We start from the raw sequence: 17,949 nt of genomic DNA, 5'->3' as shown, positions 1-17,949 counted from the left end.
GACCCCCTTTTTTCTGCCCACTGTGTCACAAACAGATCAATGCAAACAGCTCATGACATTTATCAGATAGAGTCAAGGACCTCCACATTAGTACTGATGCTCACCTCGCTGGTCAAGTGGCTCAGTATTATTGATATGGAGTCCACAAAGCAAAGGACAAATGCAATTCGTTCGTCTATTAAACATCCAAAATGAGGAATCGCTAAAGGAAGGGATCCTTTGGTGGCGTGTGCGTGCGCGTGTGTGCGCGTGTGTGTGTGTGCTCTGAGACACACAGGTGACATTTCATCTCTCAACAAATGTGCGGTGTAATTTTTCTCATAGTGAAATGATGAACGGTGATATAGTGGGGATTTTGTCTCTTTCTGTTGTGCGGCCAAAATTCAGCTGACAGGCTCGTCCTCAACGCACCGGAATGACTTTTAGTGCAACTTTGAACGGAGAACATGCAAATCTTTCTTTTCTTTTTTGCATTTTATTGTTTTGTTTTTTTGCATGTGTGTATCAATATTTATATATGTATCAAATAATTTGTGTTTTGTATTTGTTCTAAATAAACGAGATAAGAAAGTGAAATGAAATAAAACAGCAATCAGTGGAATATGTAAATGTACAAAAACTGTTAAAATACATTTTAAATCATATATTGTTGAACACGTCTATAGCAGTGACCTTATTATGGCTTAACTTTATGAGCTAGCATCATATTTCAAACCAGGTGATAACCGTGGGAACATAGAAACAATTATATCAACAAGAGAAGGTAGATATGCATATTAATTTAAATTAAAATTCATTTTTTTGGATAACAAATATGATTTTGGTAGAATTTTTAAAAATATATAATTTTAGGTAATATTTCTGCATCAATATAAGCTTACCTGTGACTATGTGGAGCAAATTAGCTTTACTGAGGCTCTAAAAAAACTCTGAGCAGGTGCAACACAGTGTATCCAAAGTACAGTAAACTTTGCTTCCAACTTCTCTGTCTGTCTACAGTGTGTGTGTGTGTGTGTGTGTGTGTGTGTGTGTGTGTGTGTGTGTGCGTGTGTGTGTGCGTGCACATGTGTGTGTACAGGACTCGGTAATAGCCCGGTTGCAAGCTTTTAATATAGGCTAGTGTTTGTTATATCTTGCCATATATTACCATTTCTCCTTGGAGGGGCCCCTTGCATTCAAATCAGCGGCCGGCTGCCTGATCGTAGAGGACAGCTTACTAGGCCCCTTGAATTGTTCACAAGGAACAATGGATTCCTTTGTCAACGTGTTTCTCTTTCTCTCCGTGGACAATACTAGAGGGTCCTTCTGGCTCTCTGCACTTAAGAAATGTTTGCAAAATTACACCTCTTTATGTGCCTCTCAAAACAAGTAGCAGTGCCAGTATAAAAGTGTGGGAGGTTTAGGGAAAATGCACCGGAGATTTGTTTCTTTTTTTTCTTCTTCTTCTTCTTCAATGTTTTAAAGTGGGAAATGTCCCGCATTTAGTATTTAATGAATGGCTTAGCAATATGTTTTTTGTTTTCTTAGAGCCCTTCACTAGCGACTGTTAATCTGTGAGTAATAACAAATAATATATTAATTAAATAAAACATAAGTACAAAGGTAAAATAAATAGTTTACCCAAAAAAAGAGAAAGAAAATTTCAGCTAATAAAACTAACAAAACTTGTGTGAAAATTAATGCAAGATATGCCAAACTAACATACAGCATATAAGTAACCTACATATATATACTTACAATAAGTTATATTAGTGCTTTAAATCCCTGTCACGTTTCTGATCACCTGATGAAGGACAGTTAAGCATCAAGGTGTCTGTGTTAGAGGAGAGTCCTGTTATAAACTATAAGCTGTGTATCTGCATAACGAGCTTATGGTGCGGAGCTGCCCACCGGGCCGCAGCGCTGACCTCTCCCTCCTCCTGATGAATAGACCCATAAGCAGATGCCCAGCTGTGCCTATTCGGGCCTTCAACAGCATTTCGGAAATCGGTATGATTTCCCTGGGAAAGTTGGCTCTCCACACCGGGACAATTTCTCCTACAATGTCCCCTATTTCAATCTGGCATCAATGTTATTGCATTATTATTATTATTAATATTATTATTAATGTTATTAATATTATTATTGTTATTGTTATTATTATTATTTAGGCGAATGTGATCAATATTTCTAATAGACTCAGAAATCATTTCTATGCGTAAAGACATAACAGAAGCTAAGTGGATGTTTGTTTGCTTGCATGTTGTTTACAGGTGAATAGAGCAGCATCAAGCTTTTACGAATTACCTTTTTTTTTTAAAGAAAAAAAAACATTTTTATAACAATTAATTTTTAGTTATTTAGGCTATAACATATTGTTTCAACGTTTTATGTGTAATCTCAGTTTAATAGGGGCATATTCCGCAATGTTTACAAACGCATGGCTTCACATTAAATTATATTTTGCATCTATGGTGTGATTTTGCGCGGAGAGAATAAACTAAACTTTCCCTGGCGTGTGCGTAATTCTGCAGGTTCCTGCGTGAGCCTGGTCGTGCACCTCTATATGTGTCACTCTCTCACCATATTTTACTCAGCTGTTTGCGCCAACTTTGCAATTCATAGAGAGAGACTTTTCCCTGCATGTTTCATCACACCTTTATTTTAATGGTCAACCGAGCTTCACCTGCTGCAGAGAGAGTCCGATGACAGGCAGTGAGAAATTAAAAAAAAACATATTTGTTTTTAAAAACGCTTTTGGTGCCAACTCCGCGTTAAACTCCACCACGGCACGTTCCTTAATGTAATTCAAACGCACAGGAATATTTTCCCAGCGTACCTCAAAAGTCCAGGGGCCGCAGCTCGCACAACTGGGGCCGACTCTCCTCTCTCTTTTGTTGGGGCTATTGTGGGGGGCTGCGTGTTGGGATTGGGGGTGTAATGAGGGGGCTGCGACCCCCCGATGGGGGTGCATTTGCTGTCCAAAGACCGTTAGACAGTGGCTGAATGAATGGGGCCTGAATGTCATTGTAATGCACAGGGACAACTCCCCCTTCATTCAGCTTAAGATGTGGAGGCCGCTCAGCTCGGCAGAGGGAGAGATGAGGGGAGAAAAGCAAGTGCAATTCAATTCACAATCTCGCCCTCTCCTTGCTCCAGCGTGCACGAGGAGAGAGGAAAAACGGAGGCTATTTTCACTAAAAGTTAGGCGTTACTCGCATGCGTATTCTGCACAGATGAAGGCCTGCGGTTGCACAAAATGGAGAGGAAGACGTGATGGAGCCACAGTATGGTGCATAGCTGGAGGATACCCGCAACGACGAGAGTAAGAAACTGAACAAAGGATTTTGAGTGCAAGCCGGCGTGGATTTATCAGTATATAGGCTGCTGGACGGAGGACGCTTCTCCTGTAGCAGGTGGCCGCTACTGTCGGCTGGGTTATCACGTTTTTCTCTTTTTTTTTCTTTTTTTTTTTTTGGCAATGGGGAACCAATAGACCTAAAGGCCTTACAAATGACTTGCATTAGTGAATTGACTTGCATTAATGCAAATGCAGGAAGCTCGTTTTGAGATGTAGATTGCGACGGAGGCTGATGTGAAACAATAGGCGCGCCTGTTTTAAAATAGTTAATAATTGCATTTGTTTGAAAAAAGAGCACATTTGCGATTCTATAGGCTCAGTTATGGAGAGTGAAGGGCAGCGGTTTCATCCTGGACACCGCTGACGGTTCCTCCTCTCCATCTCTTTGTTCAGCCAACAGTGGGAGGTAGACACAAGCCACGATAGGAGGGAGAAACATTTGAAAATCCAATGACATTTTCTTCCGGGACAGAAATCAATATATTCCTGTAGGATTTTATATTTGTAACGGCGCTGAAATGCATAATGTGAATACAGGTAGACGTATGGCAGTGCTAACAAGAGTTATTCGTTCAAGAAAAAGATTACTTGAAAAATATATATGTGGAATTATACAAATCGATGATGGGCTGCAGACTACAGGCCCACTGTGGGGTCAACCTGCAAAAAACAAATGCAAAAAATATTAAAAAAAAAAAAAAAAACAGAGGCCAATCATTTTAATCGACACATTAGTTAAATGAATAATCTTTAAAACTTTTTTTTGAAATAGGACGCTACACGCAAAATATCTGTTTTATGTAATTTCCCACAGGCCTGCATTTAGGAGAGCAGACAAATATTTACGTTTAATATGTCTGGCAGACAACAACTGTAGTCAACACTAATAAAATAATTGTTTTACTCCAAAGTCAGAAAGCAGAAAAGATCTACATTTATCACATAATCAATTAGGCTAAAGTGAATTTCCTCCAACAGTGCTAACAGTGATGAGAGAAAAATGCAATAGGTAATGTGCATACACGTGTAGCATATAGTGTAATAAAAACAAATACGCACAACATAAAAGTATTTTCTATCTTCTCCTTTTACGCAAAATATTAAGTGATGCACTCTGCAGCAGGCAGCATATGGTTTAAGTCCTTACCATCTGGGATCACAGGCCAAAGGCTTTAGAAAAATAACCGTGAACACTCTGTTGCAGATTTGTCAAAGATACAATTCTATAGATGCTGCATGAAACATTTAAAGCCAAATGAGAGAACTGTAAGCTGATGTGGGCCTAGTCTGCACCAGAAATGTAGTAGATGGTTAATACATCTATTGGCTGATCAATACACCAGTGTTTCATTTGCAGAGTAGAATCTATTCACCTTCATCTTGGCATAATTTAAGTGTATAGGCCAATGGTGGGGTGGAGGGGTGGGTTGACACGAGTGAAACTTTATTTGGTGCTTTTTGGAGACGAGGTTTGCCTCACGAGGATGAAAAAGTGGAGGTCATGATTGAGCCTGCAACATTGCTTTGTAGCAGCAATTATGCACTGGACATGCACCTGTCTGTGTAAAACCCCTCAGGGTGTCAGCATTCAGGTGTGTGGAAGAGGTGGAAGTGTCATGTTATTTTGGTTTCCTCTGCACCCAGGCTACACTGTGTTTGTTAGTGAATGCCAACCATCGGCTACAACTATTAGATTTGTGAGCGTAAACAGTATGTCTGCCCCGATGCATGCATGCATGACGCGCTGCAGAAAGTCAGGCCGGTGGTTTCAAGGACATTTGGGGCTGATGAGGATTTGGTTTTAATGGGGGGAGGTGAGGAAGGGGGGTGGGGGTGGGGAGGGAGGGGAGGGGGGGGCTTGGGCCCCGGGCCATGACGTCATTGTGCGCCCATGTAATCCTCTTGCGCTGAAGCCCAATCAGCAGAGACTCGCAATTGTCTAGGATGGGAAGAGAGGGGCGCTCTAATCCGGGAGACAGTGGATCACACAGCCCGAAAGAGAGAGAGGAGAGTGAGAGAGGGGGGCATGCATCCAGGGCTGGATTGTGCCTGAAATGGGTCAGATTAAAAAGACGCGATCCAAAAGGAACCGACTGACTCTTGGTGGAGAGAGGACCTTCCTGAAGACGAAGAAGCACATTTTTTTCCACTTCAAAGACGACAGAATCAGCCTCTCGAAACCAGCTTGTAGGGATCTGCTAGAGTGCTCTGTGGCGCATAGAAGAGCGACTTGCCTTTTTCCCCCAGATATACAGTAGCCTTGATGTAAAACTAGCCTTCTGTAGATTGTCAGCTGCATGAGAGGAGAGAAGAGGCATCGCGCGTTTTGTCCGAGGGCGTTGATCATGGACAAGTCGGGGAACATTCAAGCCAAGTTAAATGGAACATACAGTACTCTTCGCAGTGGGATGTATGACTTCAAACAAATAGCCTTGTGGTGTGCTGACACCGTTGCTTTCTTCTGTCTTTCACTCTTGTCTTTGTGTTTTGGGGTCAGGCTAATGTTGTAAATTGAGTGGTTTTAAGGAAGGACAAAGCGAGAGCCTATATCGCCTCAGCTGTCATTCTGTGCGAGGTAACCTGCCAAGAGATGCGTAAAGACGCACAACCACAGAATCTGAGGCTAGAGATGTTAGTAAATGCTATGCGGCTTTTCAGGTGCAAGCTTTGCTTCACATCCTTTGATTATGTGTCGTATGCTGATGGGGTTTACCGCCGAGCAGTGGCGCAGTGATATCAATATTTCTTTGCGTTGAATCCAAAAGAGGCGCAGGGGAAGAATGTGGCCGCGCGCATTATTGCTGGTGTAGGCTATAAATCGGCTTTAGATTTGACTGTCTACATGCGTGTGCGCGCGCGCGTGACTGTGTTGCAAAATCGGCTTTAGATTTGTGTGTGTGTGTGTGTGTGTGTGTGTGTGTGTGTGTGTGTGTGTGTGTGTGTGTGTGTGTGTGTGTGTGTGTGTGCATGCGCCCCGAGCGCGCGCACGGAAGCGGGAGCTGTACTTAAATCGCAGTCATACAGTCTTGCATCCTCCTTGGCGGCAGATGCTGGAGGTTTGGGCGCGGGGAAGTCAGGCAGGGTCAGAGACTGCTGGCTTGGTTTCATTCTGCACCCGTCAGCAGGGTGAGAAGGCGACTTCTTGAAGGGTTGTCACTCTGCGTGTTCACAGCGGACCTTGATTTAATGTCCATACAATTAAGGCACGCGGTGAATGCCAAGAGAGGAATCTACACAGCATCACGCTTCAGATTTGATCACTTCATTGTTTCATCAGCTGCCGCAGGTTTTAGTTCACTACTTTGACCCACGTTACAGAAACAGGCCCTGGCTGGAAACCAGAGCAGCAGGATAAAGCTGACTGCTGTACTGTCACTCAGCTGCGCGTGAGTGTGCGTGCGCACGCGCAAGCATGCGTATGCGTGTCTATGTGTGTGAGTGTGCTGCTTTGACTAGGTGGGTGCAATGCGTACTTTAATAGGCGATTATAGCATGAAATTAGGTTACCGCCACTTAACTGATAAACCGCGTCTTTAAACAGGTTTTTTGTTGTTGTTGTCGTTTTAAATGTCTGTTTAGTCTCAGTTATGCAAAATAAAAAATGTGCAAAGACTCGCGCAGAATACGACACAGGTTTACGAAAACAATTGGACTTGAGCCGAGTGGGGTCAGTTGGCCTGTCGCTTGAGTTTTACAGAAATATCTTCAGTTATCATTTAAATTTAAGATGCTCTTTACCACATATTATATCTATTTTTAATTTAGAACCTTGCGAAAGGTTTGATTCATTATCAAATGCGCCAGTTTTCTCTTCGGGGTCAAAATCAGTTTATTTTCAGACGTAAGCTCAGTGCTTAAAACGGGGAGAGTTGACCTAAATATAGAAATAGCCTGATAAAATTGTATATTTTAAATGTACACATGATCTAAAGCATGGGTTAATGCTTCTGATGCACCGGCCGCAAAGTCTGCCTGCAAACTGAACATCCTGACGATGTGTCTGATATTAGAAACATTATTTGTGCATTAATGTTAATTCCTCACCTTTAGAAGCCTTTGCGAAACTCTCTACAGTCATTAAAATGTTAAAGCTAAGACTCTGTGGGCTATGGTTTCAGCTGGTGTTTCAGTTGTTAATACATTATTTCATAAGCAAAAGTAGGCCAACAGCTCCAGTCCACCACACCAAACCTCGGGCCTACAGCAGAGGCTGAGGAGCCTTGCAGGCACACAAACTGACGACGGCTGCAGCGTTTAGGCGGATGGAGTCAACATATAGAAATATAAGTGATTCAATGCCACCTACAGGCGTACGTCTGACAACGCAGCGTTGAAGCTGTAACCAATTAAAGGCCATAGGATTTCATAGAAGACTAGACTAAATAAGGTAAACACAATTCAATTCAATAGTTACTACACAAACTGCAGTAGTTATAAACAGGCCAGTTTAAGAAGTAGAATATTTTACCTGATGACTATACAAACTATTAGGTTTTATTATCCATTTTATTTTAAATTCAGCTCAGAGAAATATGGCTGTCATGACAAGCCAAAGGCCTTTTATACATTTGTTTTGAACAATAATTACATTAAGTACTAACCAATGAACGAATGAACCAAATGGATTAATCAAATTGACCAAAAATAGAAGAAAGCATGTAGTTGTATTAATAAAAAGGTTGAGCAGACTTTCCTTTTAACATTCTCCATCTACATCACAGGATGTCATTACTGGTAACTTTCACATAACTTGAACTTTCAGGTTCTTAGAAACCTACATTCCCATATTCAAACAACTGATATACATACATACTGTGTATATCTCTTCAATTTGAACATTTAGAAATTTGAAACAAATATCTCAGTAATACACTGTATTTATGCTACATAAATCTACATTGAGCTCCAAATAGAAACTATTAGCCTACAGAACAGTGTGTGATGATTTTTGCTTATTTTATGTCTCAGTTGGATATATGCTTTGTAATGATGTGACAACAAATAAAGCCTGAGCTGCACTGAGTTTTCTGCTTGTTCTTGTGATTATTTATATTGTGAGCGATCGTACACGGCAGTCATACCAAGTTCTGCATCATGCAAGATGTATTTCCAGAATGAAATCTGATCTGATTTCTTCTTTTACAAAGAGGAAGAACTGAAAACTTGAAAATGACGTATTCAGAATCTTGTGAGGCAGATTTGTACCAGAGAACAAGACACACTCTTTTGGAAGCGTATAAATCCTTATGCGGCATAAAATTATATTCCATACAATATAAATAGTGCAAAATAACCTCAATCTCCATTTCATATAAGATCACTTACAGTGTTTTTATTCCAGAAAGTGTTCTTTGCGTCATTTTGTGACTAGAGCGTCCCACCAGCAGTTCCTCCAAAATCAGGAAATCAGCACCACGGAGAGCTCCTGTGAAGGAAAGAAAAGAAAATCTTTTGACAGCTGTGGAGCAGATTTTATATTGTATTGCAAACCTGTGCTGAACACCAAAACAGGATGTGTACAGGGCATCTCAGGCTAAAGAATTAGTTCAGCAGGATTATCCAAAAAAAAAATGGATTTGGCAAACACGTACATGGATTTGGACCTAAATCCTCAGCATTTAATTTTCAAAGTAATTCAAATAGCCACCAAAATATTCAATACCATGCACTTGTATATGACGGATTTGAAATCTATTTAATACATCTTGTAAATACCACAAATATTAATCCCAGACAGCAGCGGTCCAGTTGTGTGATTGTTGTAGATCCCTGGAGCTTGTGGAAACAGAGGCCTCCTGAGAGAACAGTATAGTCAACTGTAGCATCGTGATGAAATAAGACAACAGAAAGCAACAATTCCAGGGGAGTAAAACCTTTAAGTGACATTTAAGCACTGGGACAGCCCTGCAGAGCTTCCTCTCTTTATATAAGGTCACTATATGTGGCTGTTTAGTTCCTAACAGATAATTCATGAGATCAAGACAAAGTAATTTCTGATTGGACAGTTTATTAAGGCTTGATTTCTTCTATAAAGAAAAACCAAGATAGATCTTTTGAACAAGTTAATATGCCCACTGCATCTGTGGTCTAGAAGATAATCAATATTTATTTAATATCTCATGTCATTAATCCTTTTGTAGTGTCGATACATACACTTTCATGGCTAACCGGACATCTCTCTATTGCAGCAAAAGATCCTCTGACAGTTATCACTGACGTGCATGTAAGCTCTGTACTATCATCACGAGTGGTTCATGCTTCCTGAGTGACTCAGTCTTCAGTGGCATCCTTTAGCTCCTCACCCCCCCCCCCCCCCCCCGACTCTCTTCTGCTGGACAGAGCGGTGTTGGTCAAAGGCAAACATGTGAAGGGCGTTCACCGTATTGCTTGGATCAACCTATCTATTGATTAGTGCAGGTTAAAAAAAGGGAGAAGAGATGAAGAAGAAAGGATCCTGTTAAGAGGTCAGTTCTCTAGATTACAAGGGGATACACTAGCCAGGTAAAAAAAAAAAAAAAAAAAAAAAAAAATGCAACGCAGCTCCACACATCTGTGAATACAGTTGTGAAGCATACGATTCATACAAGTGACCTCTGCAAAGTGCAGCACTTCTGCCATCTCAACATTATAGGGGGTGAAGTTCTGACACAATCAAGATAGATAATAAAGCATAAACACCGTCTAAGGACCCAAAAAACCAAAAAACAGAAATTTGAGAATTGGGATTTGAATATTTGATTTGGTTACCACGAAGCTACATCAGATTTAAACGCTTAAACAGATACACAAAAATGTCAAAATGAGAAAAAAATCCCTTAACATGAAAGAGTATTAGCAGCATTTCTCTCTGCATTATGGTAACCTCGGAATCCACAAAATACGGAAGAGAAACAATTTCAAACTAATCAAATAGAGAGAGAGAGAGAGAGAGAGAGAGAGAGAACCCGCTGGTCTCAAAAAATAAATCTGCATCCTGGCTTTGAACGCTCTGAAATGACACGAAAAACAGGGGGACTGTCCTTTAAAACGGACCATTAACTAAACAACATCACCACTCTCACCACAGTCAAGCTGCAGGTTGGAAACAGTTTCAGCAGACTTACTATATATTCCAGCTTGCCATGCATGGGCACACACATCTATTAGTGACTTTTTTTTTTAATATCCAATCTTTTTTCCATTAACATACCTGAAAGTACTTTACTGTATCATAATGGTTTCAGTCTAGAACAAACTATTTTTTTTTTTTTTTGCAACAACAACCAAAAAACACACAGAAACCACATTTCATTCTTATTTTTTTCTTACTCGATAGTAAATCAGTTACATTAATTTTTAGGTTATACATTTTTAGGCTTTCTCCATGAATATATAGGCTCCTACGTTAAAGCTTAGCATTACGACCAACATGATAGACTTAGCAAAACCAAATTCAAGGAAAGAAAAAAAAAAAAAAAACAGAGGATTAAGACAGAATGATGGTGAATGGACAAATATGTGAACCCTCCCCCCATTTTGGAACAAAAATGCAAAAGCAACAATTCATTCAATGTAGCAGTTTACATCATTACATAATTCTGATTATAAAACAATTTAAAATGGTGGATGCGACAATTCTCTCAGACTGGGCTGCGTACACAAGCAGAATCTCCTGATGACGCATACAAAAACCCCTTCAAGACAAACATCAAAAAGAAAGCAAAGCAGAGGGGTGTGAAGGATGTCAATAGTACAATTTTTGATTTAAATGGTGAGAGTCCTGGTTGTGGAGGACACATCCGTTATTTCTTTCCCAGAGGCCTTTGCAATTCCTCCTTTGAAATGTCTCAAGTCCCGTGTGACTTCACACTATCCCTGATTTCTCCAGCAGTGTCACTGTTTGAGCAGTTCTTTTGAGAAGTCACCAATAATTAGAAAAAAAACATTAAGGCTCCAGAAAACAGGTTTCTGAAATGAAAATTGTCAGTAGTAAGCCAAAAAATAGAGATTTTGTCAATCTGAATGAAAAATAGATAAACCATTGAAGTTTTATTATCGCACAGTTCCAAGTCCGACATTGCCTTTGGGATCCTCCAACTCTGTTGGCACAGTTAAACCTCTATAGCATGGCAATGTTGCCCCCAAATGGACAAATAGGGGCAGGACACATCCGTTCCTGATTGTACTGAAATATAAAGTGGCAGATTTTTTTTTTTCCTCCATGGTGCAGTCAAACCCTGATTCAATTGGAAAGAGGAGGGGGTTGGGGGCAGGAGAGAGAAAACCAGTCTGGTGAGAGAAGAGTACGAGATGGTAAGAACGGGAAGAAAAATATATATTAAAAAAAAAAACTGAACTAAAGTGTGGTGGTGGCTAGGTAATACATGAAATCAGCTTGTTATCCCTGCACAAGAAGTGGGTGGTACATGGGGCAAAAAAAGCACAAGTCTCGACAATGGCAGAGATTCACCAGGATTAAATAGAAAAAAATGAAGGGCTTGGTTGCATTTTCATATTCTTCTGTCTCTTAAATCAAAAGTCCTAGTGTAACTGTTGATCAAGCCAAGGATAAATGTCTTCTATTGTTTATTCCTGTTTTGGCGCTCCTGTTTGGAAAAAGACAAAAGAAAAAACAATATTACACATACAAACATTACATAAGAGCACAGTGAACTGCAGATTTTGATGATCAGATGTCTACATCTATCCATTTAAAGCAGTGATCAAATATCTAATATCTAAAATCTTCACTGTGTGATCAATGGCCATCAGAAAAAACCTTAATACTCCTGGAGTAGTCAATGACACTAACAAGAAGAATATGACAGTTGTTTACCTGATCCAACCGAGAGCGGTTCTGTATCTGAGGAGGTTCAAAAGTCTGTCAAAAGGAGCAAATAAGAGGAAACAGGAAAAAAAAACAAGAATTAATCACAACTCAAGTCAAACAATCAAAAGAAAGTAGCATCTAAAAAAAATGAGCATACACATACACTTTTTTTATTCTGTTCAAAAGGTGCCAAACACACATTTCTGATGTATTCAAGGTAAAACAATGAGATGACTGTACCCACCTTGCGCACCTCCTCCTCTTCTTCCTGCCTTTTCTCATAATGGGAAAAGTCATCAAAGATGGAGGTGGTGTGTTTGTAGGTGGCGATGATCTTGAGCACCTGCTTGGCCTTCTCCAGTGGAACCTCCTGGGTGTCACGGGAGTTGGTCACTGGCTTGTTGTCGTTATTCTCCAGGCGGATATGGCGCAGCTGGCTATTAGGCACGTCCTTAACAAACAACCAGTCCACGTCAAACTTGCCCTTCCACTTGTCCTGTGCCCAAACACCAGCGCTGGTGCCATAGTCCACTGGTGAACGCATCTCTGCCACGCCGCAAAAATGACCACTGCCGTTGACACTGAACAGCAGGTACACAGGGCCTTTACCGTTCATGGCCCGGAAGGCTGAGTCCAGCCGCTTGTTGCCATGCTCCGTGCTGCACCAGATGGAGTACTTGATGGAGCGATGGATATCGTCCTCGGAGTAGCTCTTAATGATGAAAACGCGACCATTCTTCAGGTTCCATTCAAAGTCCTTGGGGTTGTAGCTGTGGGAGGCACGCAGCTTCTCTAGCACTGGATGGGACTCTCCACCGGGTCCCTGGCTGGCAGAAGTTTGGAGGCCGCTGTTTCCACCACCAACCACACCCATCACTCCACTACCGTCCTGGCCAGGGCCACCTTGCCCATAGCCTTGGTTACGGTTGCGTGGGGCAACCCAGCGGGTCTGGGGTTGTGGGGGCTGGGTGTGGTTTTGGTAGGGCTGAGGTGGTGGCTGATGCTGATGGTGCTGGTGATGGGGGGGCTGTAAGGCCATAGGCTGCATCTGGGGCTGCACCAAAGACTGTGGAGGGGGAGGCTGCATGGGTCCTTGCTGCATGGGGCCTTGAGGTGGCATGGCATGAGGCAGGCCAAGAGGCTGCTGCTGTTGCTGCAGTGGAGCTGTAGCTACTTTAGTCACTGGGCCCTTATCCCAGGTCCCAATGTTCATGTTGTGTTTGATGGGTGGTGGGGGCAGAGCTCCCCCTGGATTGGGCATCCCTGGCTTCACCTTAGCTTTCAGCTGCTGCGGCTTGGCGGGTTTGCTTGCTATAGCAGCCCAGGAGGTGGGTTTGGGTGGGGGCATTCCAATAGGTGTGGCTCCATTCCCTGTGGCTGCCACCGTAGGTCCACCAATCACAGATCCCACAGCCTTGACTCCTGAACCCTGGCCAGTGACATCTCCTCCGAGCTTCAAACCAACCATGCCCTGCTCCAGGCTGTTCATACCAGGGGCTTTGTTGAGGGTGTCACTGTGAAAGCCAGTCTGACCATCAGGCACCAGGGTGCCCCCCAGGGAGCTGGGAGGATAGCTGTAGCTGCCACCATACGCTGAACTTTGAGTCTGCTGGCCCTGGGAGCCACTTGTGCCCCAAGCAGAGAAGGCAGGGTTTTCTGGGAAAAAATTAAACCTGTGCGGGTAAATGCTGCTTCCCAAGCCCCCCGGCTGGCCAAACACTGTGTCCGGCATGAAGTGATGGTCTCCATTACTCAACGGTCCGTAAGGGGTGAGGTATGGAATAGGGGGGTCCCCGCCTGTCGACCAGGGAGCCTCACTGAGTGGGTACGGAAATCCGATGGAGGGGGCGTAGTAGCTGGACAGGTAGGGGTCGGTGATGGACTGGTAGCTGTTGTTCTAGATGAATAAAAGTCAGCAGAGCCACAACATTAGCAAGTGACCTACAGTTTGATTCAAAACTAGTCTATAAACTAAATAAAATTCTGCTAGCGCTACTTTAAACACAATAGTACTTTTAAAAATAGTTTTCTAATCTACTTTGTATCCATCTTAGGGCTGGGCAATAATTTAGCTTAACTTAATATCATCAGAATACGATTCATATCATGTTATAATTCTACAAATCTCTGTTGTACAGATTAATGATCAAGAGAAAGTTCAAATTCAAATTTTTTGTACATACATATCAGTTATGTTCCATGTAATGTTATGTTCACAGTGGAACACAGTTCATGCTGAAATCAGTTTATTTATAGGTGATGCGTCACATTTATCATATTGAGACATACATTGATCAGAAAATATCCTCAATAATACCAGTAATATGATTTGGATTCTAACCATATCATCTAGTCTTAATCCATCTTTATTATATTAACATTTGTTTATTATTTGCAAGTTTCTTAAAATAGAGATACTGAGTGTTACCTGAGTTGATTGACTAGTGAGGTATGGCTCAAAGTCATTGTCATGGACAGTCTCCTTCTGATGCAGTGAACCATTTTGCACTGCAACAAAAAATTACATTAATGTACATTTAAATATACAGGTATGGGTGATATAGTTGTTGTTGTTGTTGTTTATATGCTATAAATAAATGAATAGATAAAAGGGACAGAGAGCAACAACCTGCTTTAGCCATTGTGCGCTGTACTAAGTTTCCAGTACAGCGCACAACAGATTTCAAGCTAAATTTGAGATGACACACTGTCACTAAATTATGTTATCCACATTAATCCATGCAGACATTAGTACATTTCCATTAATGTGTGGCTTCACTGTCATATTAGTAGTATATAAAGAGATACTGATCTATGAAAAGATAAACAACTCACATTTTTTGTACTCAAATCTGTCTGTCCATTTTGTATGTGCATGCATTCTTCCAAAAAAACCCAAAAATAAATAAGATTGAAATAAATGAATTGAAAGGAAAGACTCATGTCAGACTGCCCCGTGGCCCTTGAGATGAGCCCACCCTTCAGGTGAATGAGCCTGCGACCTGCTGAAAACCAGGCCTGCAGGCAAAGAAAGTCTCAAGACCTGCCTGTTTCTCCAACAACTCCAGTGAATCAAAGATGACTTGAACATCATAAAAAAAAATACAATTACGAGGCCATAATAACACCCTCAACACTAATGTTAGCGAGGGACTTATGACAATAAATAACCACTAAATCATCCTGAACAAGAAGAGTGAGACTGGAAAATATATATATGTAATATATACTGAACTGCTAATTTATGTTTTATGCATCAAAACGTACATAGAAGCTTCTCAAACCACTCAAACCTATCTTCTATGTATGTTCCAAACAGTCAGTATTTTTCTGCAATAGTATTATAATCACTGCTTCTGTTTCAAATGACTTGTGCATATTAGAGTGCTCACTGGCCATGTTTCCGTTGGTCAGGAAAACTCCCCTTTCCTAGTTCACAAACCACTTTGACTAGGAGGTGGACTCTCTAATGTGGGCCAACCAAAATCCACGCCTGCTCCTGGACTCAACAGGGTAAGGATTGAGAGAGGTACCCGTGTATTTATCCAAATCTTGGAATATTATTGGAACATTCAAGTCAGCTACTTCAGAATTTTCACCACAGCTCTTTTGAGTCTCTGATGCTTGATTGTTTTGCCTCGGTTGTAAGTCGCTCTGGATAAAAGCATAATGTAAATGTAACATCCTGAGAATGCAGACTGAAGTGTGGTTTGAAAACTTTCTGTTATCCCCAGTGAATCCGACCTGGCCACAACCTCCATTTTCTCTGAAATAACAATTACAGACATTTTGCAGACACCTTTCTAGGCTACAGGGGTTGAGTGTGTCATACTTAAAATACAGAATTGGCTGGAATATCAGTATCCAAACCTCAAGAACCAAATATTTTACTTCTAAATGGCTACAGACTGCACCAGCATTGCGCAGGGAAAACTCGCTATGAGCACCATGGACATTTTCTTATCATGGATACTATCAGTAAATAAAGCAATAAAATATCTTCGCTCACAAGCCACAGTGTTAAAATGGTTATTCAATTTTACAGACAGCGGTGGCTAGAAGTTTCTGAAATTCACCTGCCCTTTTACTGACATGGTGGGTGTTGTAATCCAACATATACACTGTTATTAAACCCCTGACCCTGATACTGTTTGTGTCATAATCAATTTCTGAAGAACGTCAATCACAACACAGTCAACCAAATAATCAGAGGAAAGATATTTCCCTCTACATGTTAAAGTGATTTCTATTAATTTGTACATTTGTACCCAGCATATAATAATTGTTTTCCCCAAATGCTGTGTAGCCTGACAGTTGTGTAAATCAGAGCGAGATTAACAGTCCATGAAAAGCTGGTGTATGCAAGGCTGATTTAGTGGGAGAGAGAAGGCCCAGACTTAAATGTCCAAACTGTCTTGACTCTGTGATGCCACAGCTCACCTTTAGATGCTTGTCCCTTTGATCTCTGCATCCACGTTGGATCATGAAAAGAGAAAAAGGAGACGTGGTTATTTCCAGTTGGTTTGAGATTTCCAACACACACAGGTTGAGACCGTGTAAAGTCCCTTAATGTTACTTATTTGTTGTCCAGAGGCTGAACATAAGACTACTTCCTGAAGAGAGGCAATGCCAAACATCTACCTAACGTTATTCTCTGGTGAAAGCTGTCAAGATACTTACAGCTGTCTACAGGAGGTTACTGCCATTTATTTGGTGAATAAACACAATGTAGTGTGCGACTTGAGTTAGTTAAATAACCAGCTAACGCTTGCGTTAATTCACGCACAACTTCGCTAGCTTAATGTAGCCCCCCTTCAAAATGGCTTTCTAAACGCCAATTAATGCATCTTTTAACTTTAGTTTGCCCAAACAGGCTGCGAGCATTTGGGTCAGTTTAAACACATGCAGGTATATGTGACACTTTCCGTTAAAAAGTTATGATTTACAGAGTAAGTTAGCCTCTTGTGTGATTTTTTTTTCACGTTAGCTTTAGGTTTCACGTCTTCAGCCTTTTAAATAGGGAGTTTTTTCCTGCTACGTCGGTGGCACAATCATATAGTTTCACTTTGACAACTGTTTACACGTTAATGTGCGAGTGTCATCCGTCTTAAACGCACATTAAAACATTTCACCGTTTCACGGAATGTGGCTAACTCGCTAGCTACATGCACCGGCCACCACCGTTCAGTGGCAAGCTAGCACTTCCGAGGAATAGCCATAGCCCAGTTAACTCGTTAGCAGACGGCTAGCGTGCAAGCTCTCTACAGGCGGTGGTGTTTCGTCCTTCCTACCTGAGGGTCAATGCTTGTGGCAGACATAATTCATTAAGCAAGTCCCTGGATTCTCACGGAGCCTGAGCTTTGTGTGACTGGATTTCAAGCCCCGTGATTTGAAAGCAAGTTCACAGCTCAGTTACAGTTAGCTATTCAGGCTAGTAGTTGTAGCTCAGGCTCAGCTGTGTGTTTTCCGCTGTGCTCGGATCCCAACTTCCAACAGTTCAAGTCTGTCGCCACGGATAGTCTGTCCGAAAGCAGTCACGTCCTGCACCTCGGGGGGTTTCAAGTTAAGCTTATGTGTCGCCGAATGGATCTCGAGTATTTCTATCCTTGGTCGCCTTTTACTTTGTCTTTTTTTTTATTCCAGAGAGAGAGCACCTCCTCAGTTACGTTAAAGCCCTGTACACTTCCCCAATGGCTGCTGCTCCATCCGGGCTTTGAGCCGCCGATGCAGTTCACGTCGCTCCCCGCGGGGGGGCAAAAGTTAGAAGCGTCCCTCAATTTAATGAAGTGCACAGATAATG

General features: G+C 41.6%; 1 protein-coding gene and 1 long non-coding RNA gene across 2 annotated transcripts in view; both read right to left on the bottom strand.

Annotated features, from left to right (window-relative positions):
• LOC137184642 (uncharacterized) overlaps positions 1 to 7,560 on the bottom strand; it is a 36,516-nt gene extending 28,956 nt beyond the window's left edge. The window contains exon 1 of the long non-coding RNA XR_010928694.1: positions 7,385 to 7,560. This is a non-coding gene — a long non-coding RNA (uncharacterized lncRNA). The remainder of the gene's footprint in view (positions 1 to 7,384) is intronic.
• Positions 7,561 to 8,928: 1,368 nt separating this feature from the next.
• On the bottom strand, positions 8,929 to 17,842 carry LOC137184640 (YTH domain-containing family protein 1-like). The gene is made up of 6 exons (XM_067592502.1): positions 17,441 to 17,842; positions 16,590 to 16,614; positions 14,578 to 14,657; positions 12,394 to 14,046; positions 12,156 to 12,200; positions 8,929 to 11,925 (listed from the first exon to the last, which is right to left on the bottom strand). The coding sequence occupies exons 1-6, from the start codon at positions 17,465 to 17,467 to the stop codon at positions 11,899 to 11,901; spliced, it is 1,857 nt and encodes a 618-aa protein (XP_067448603.1). The 5' UTR covers positions 17,468 to 17,842; the 3' UTR covers positions 8,929 to 11,898.
• Between the last annotated feature and the right edge of the window lie 107 nt (positions 17,843 to 17,949).

The sequence above is a fragment of the Thunnus thynnus genome, chromosome 6 (assembly GCF_963924715.1).
Source record: "Thunnus thynnus chromosome 6, fThuThy2.1, whole genome shotgun sequence".
NCBI lineage: Eukaryota > Metazoa > Chordata > Actinopteri > Scombriformes > Scombridae > Thunnus > Thunnus thynnus.
The sequence above is the reverse complement of the archived record's forward strand: the minus strand, read 5'-3'. Positions and strand labels throughout refer to the sequence as shown.

Excerpts from the sequence above, each read along its gene's own strand:
- LOC137184640 (XM_067592502.1), bottom strand. The coding sequence starts at position 17,467 with ATGTCTGCCACAAGCATTGACCCTCAG. Across the intron at positions 14,658-16,589 it reads AAAGGGACAAGCATCTAAAG|TGCAAAATGGTTCACTGCAT; the intron begins GTGAGCTGTGGC and ends TTTTTGTTGCAG. Across the intron at positions 12,201-12,393 it reads AAGAGGAGGAGGTGCGCAAG|ACTTTTGAACCTCCTCAGAT; the intron begins GTGGGTACAGTC and ends TCCTTTTGACAG.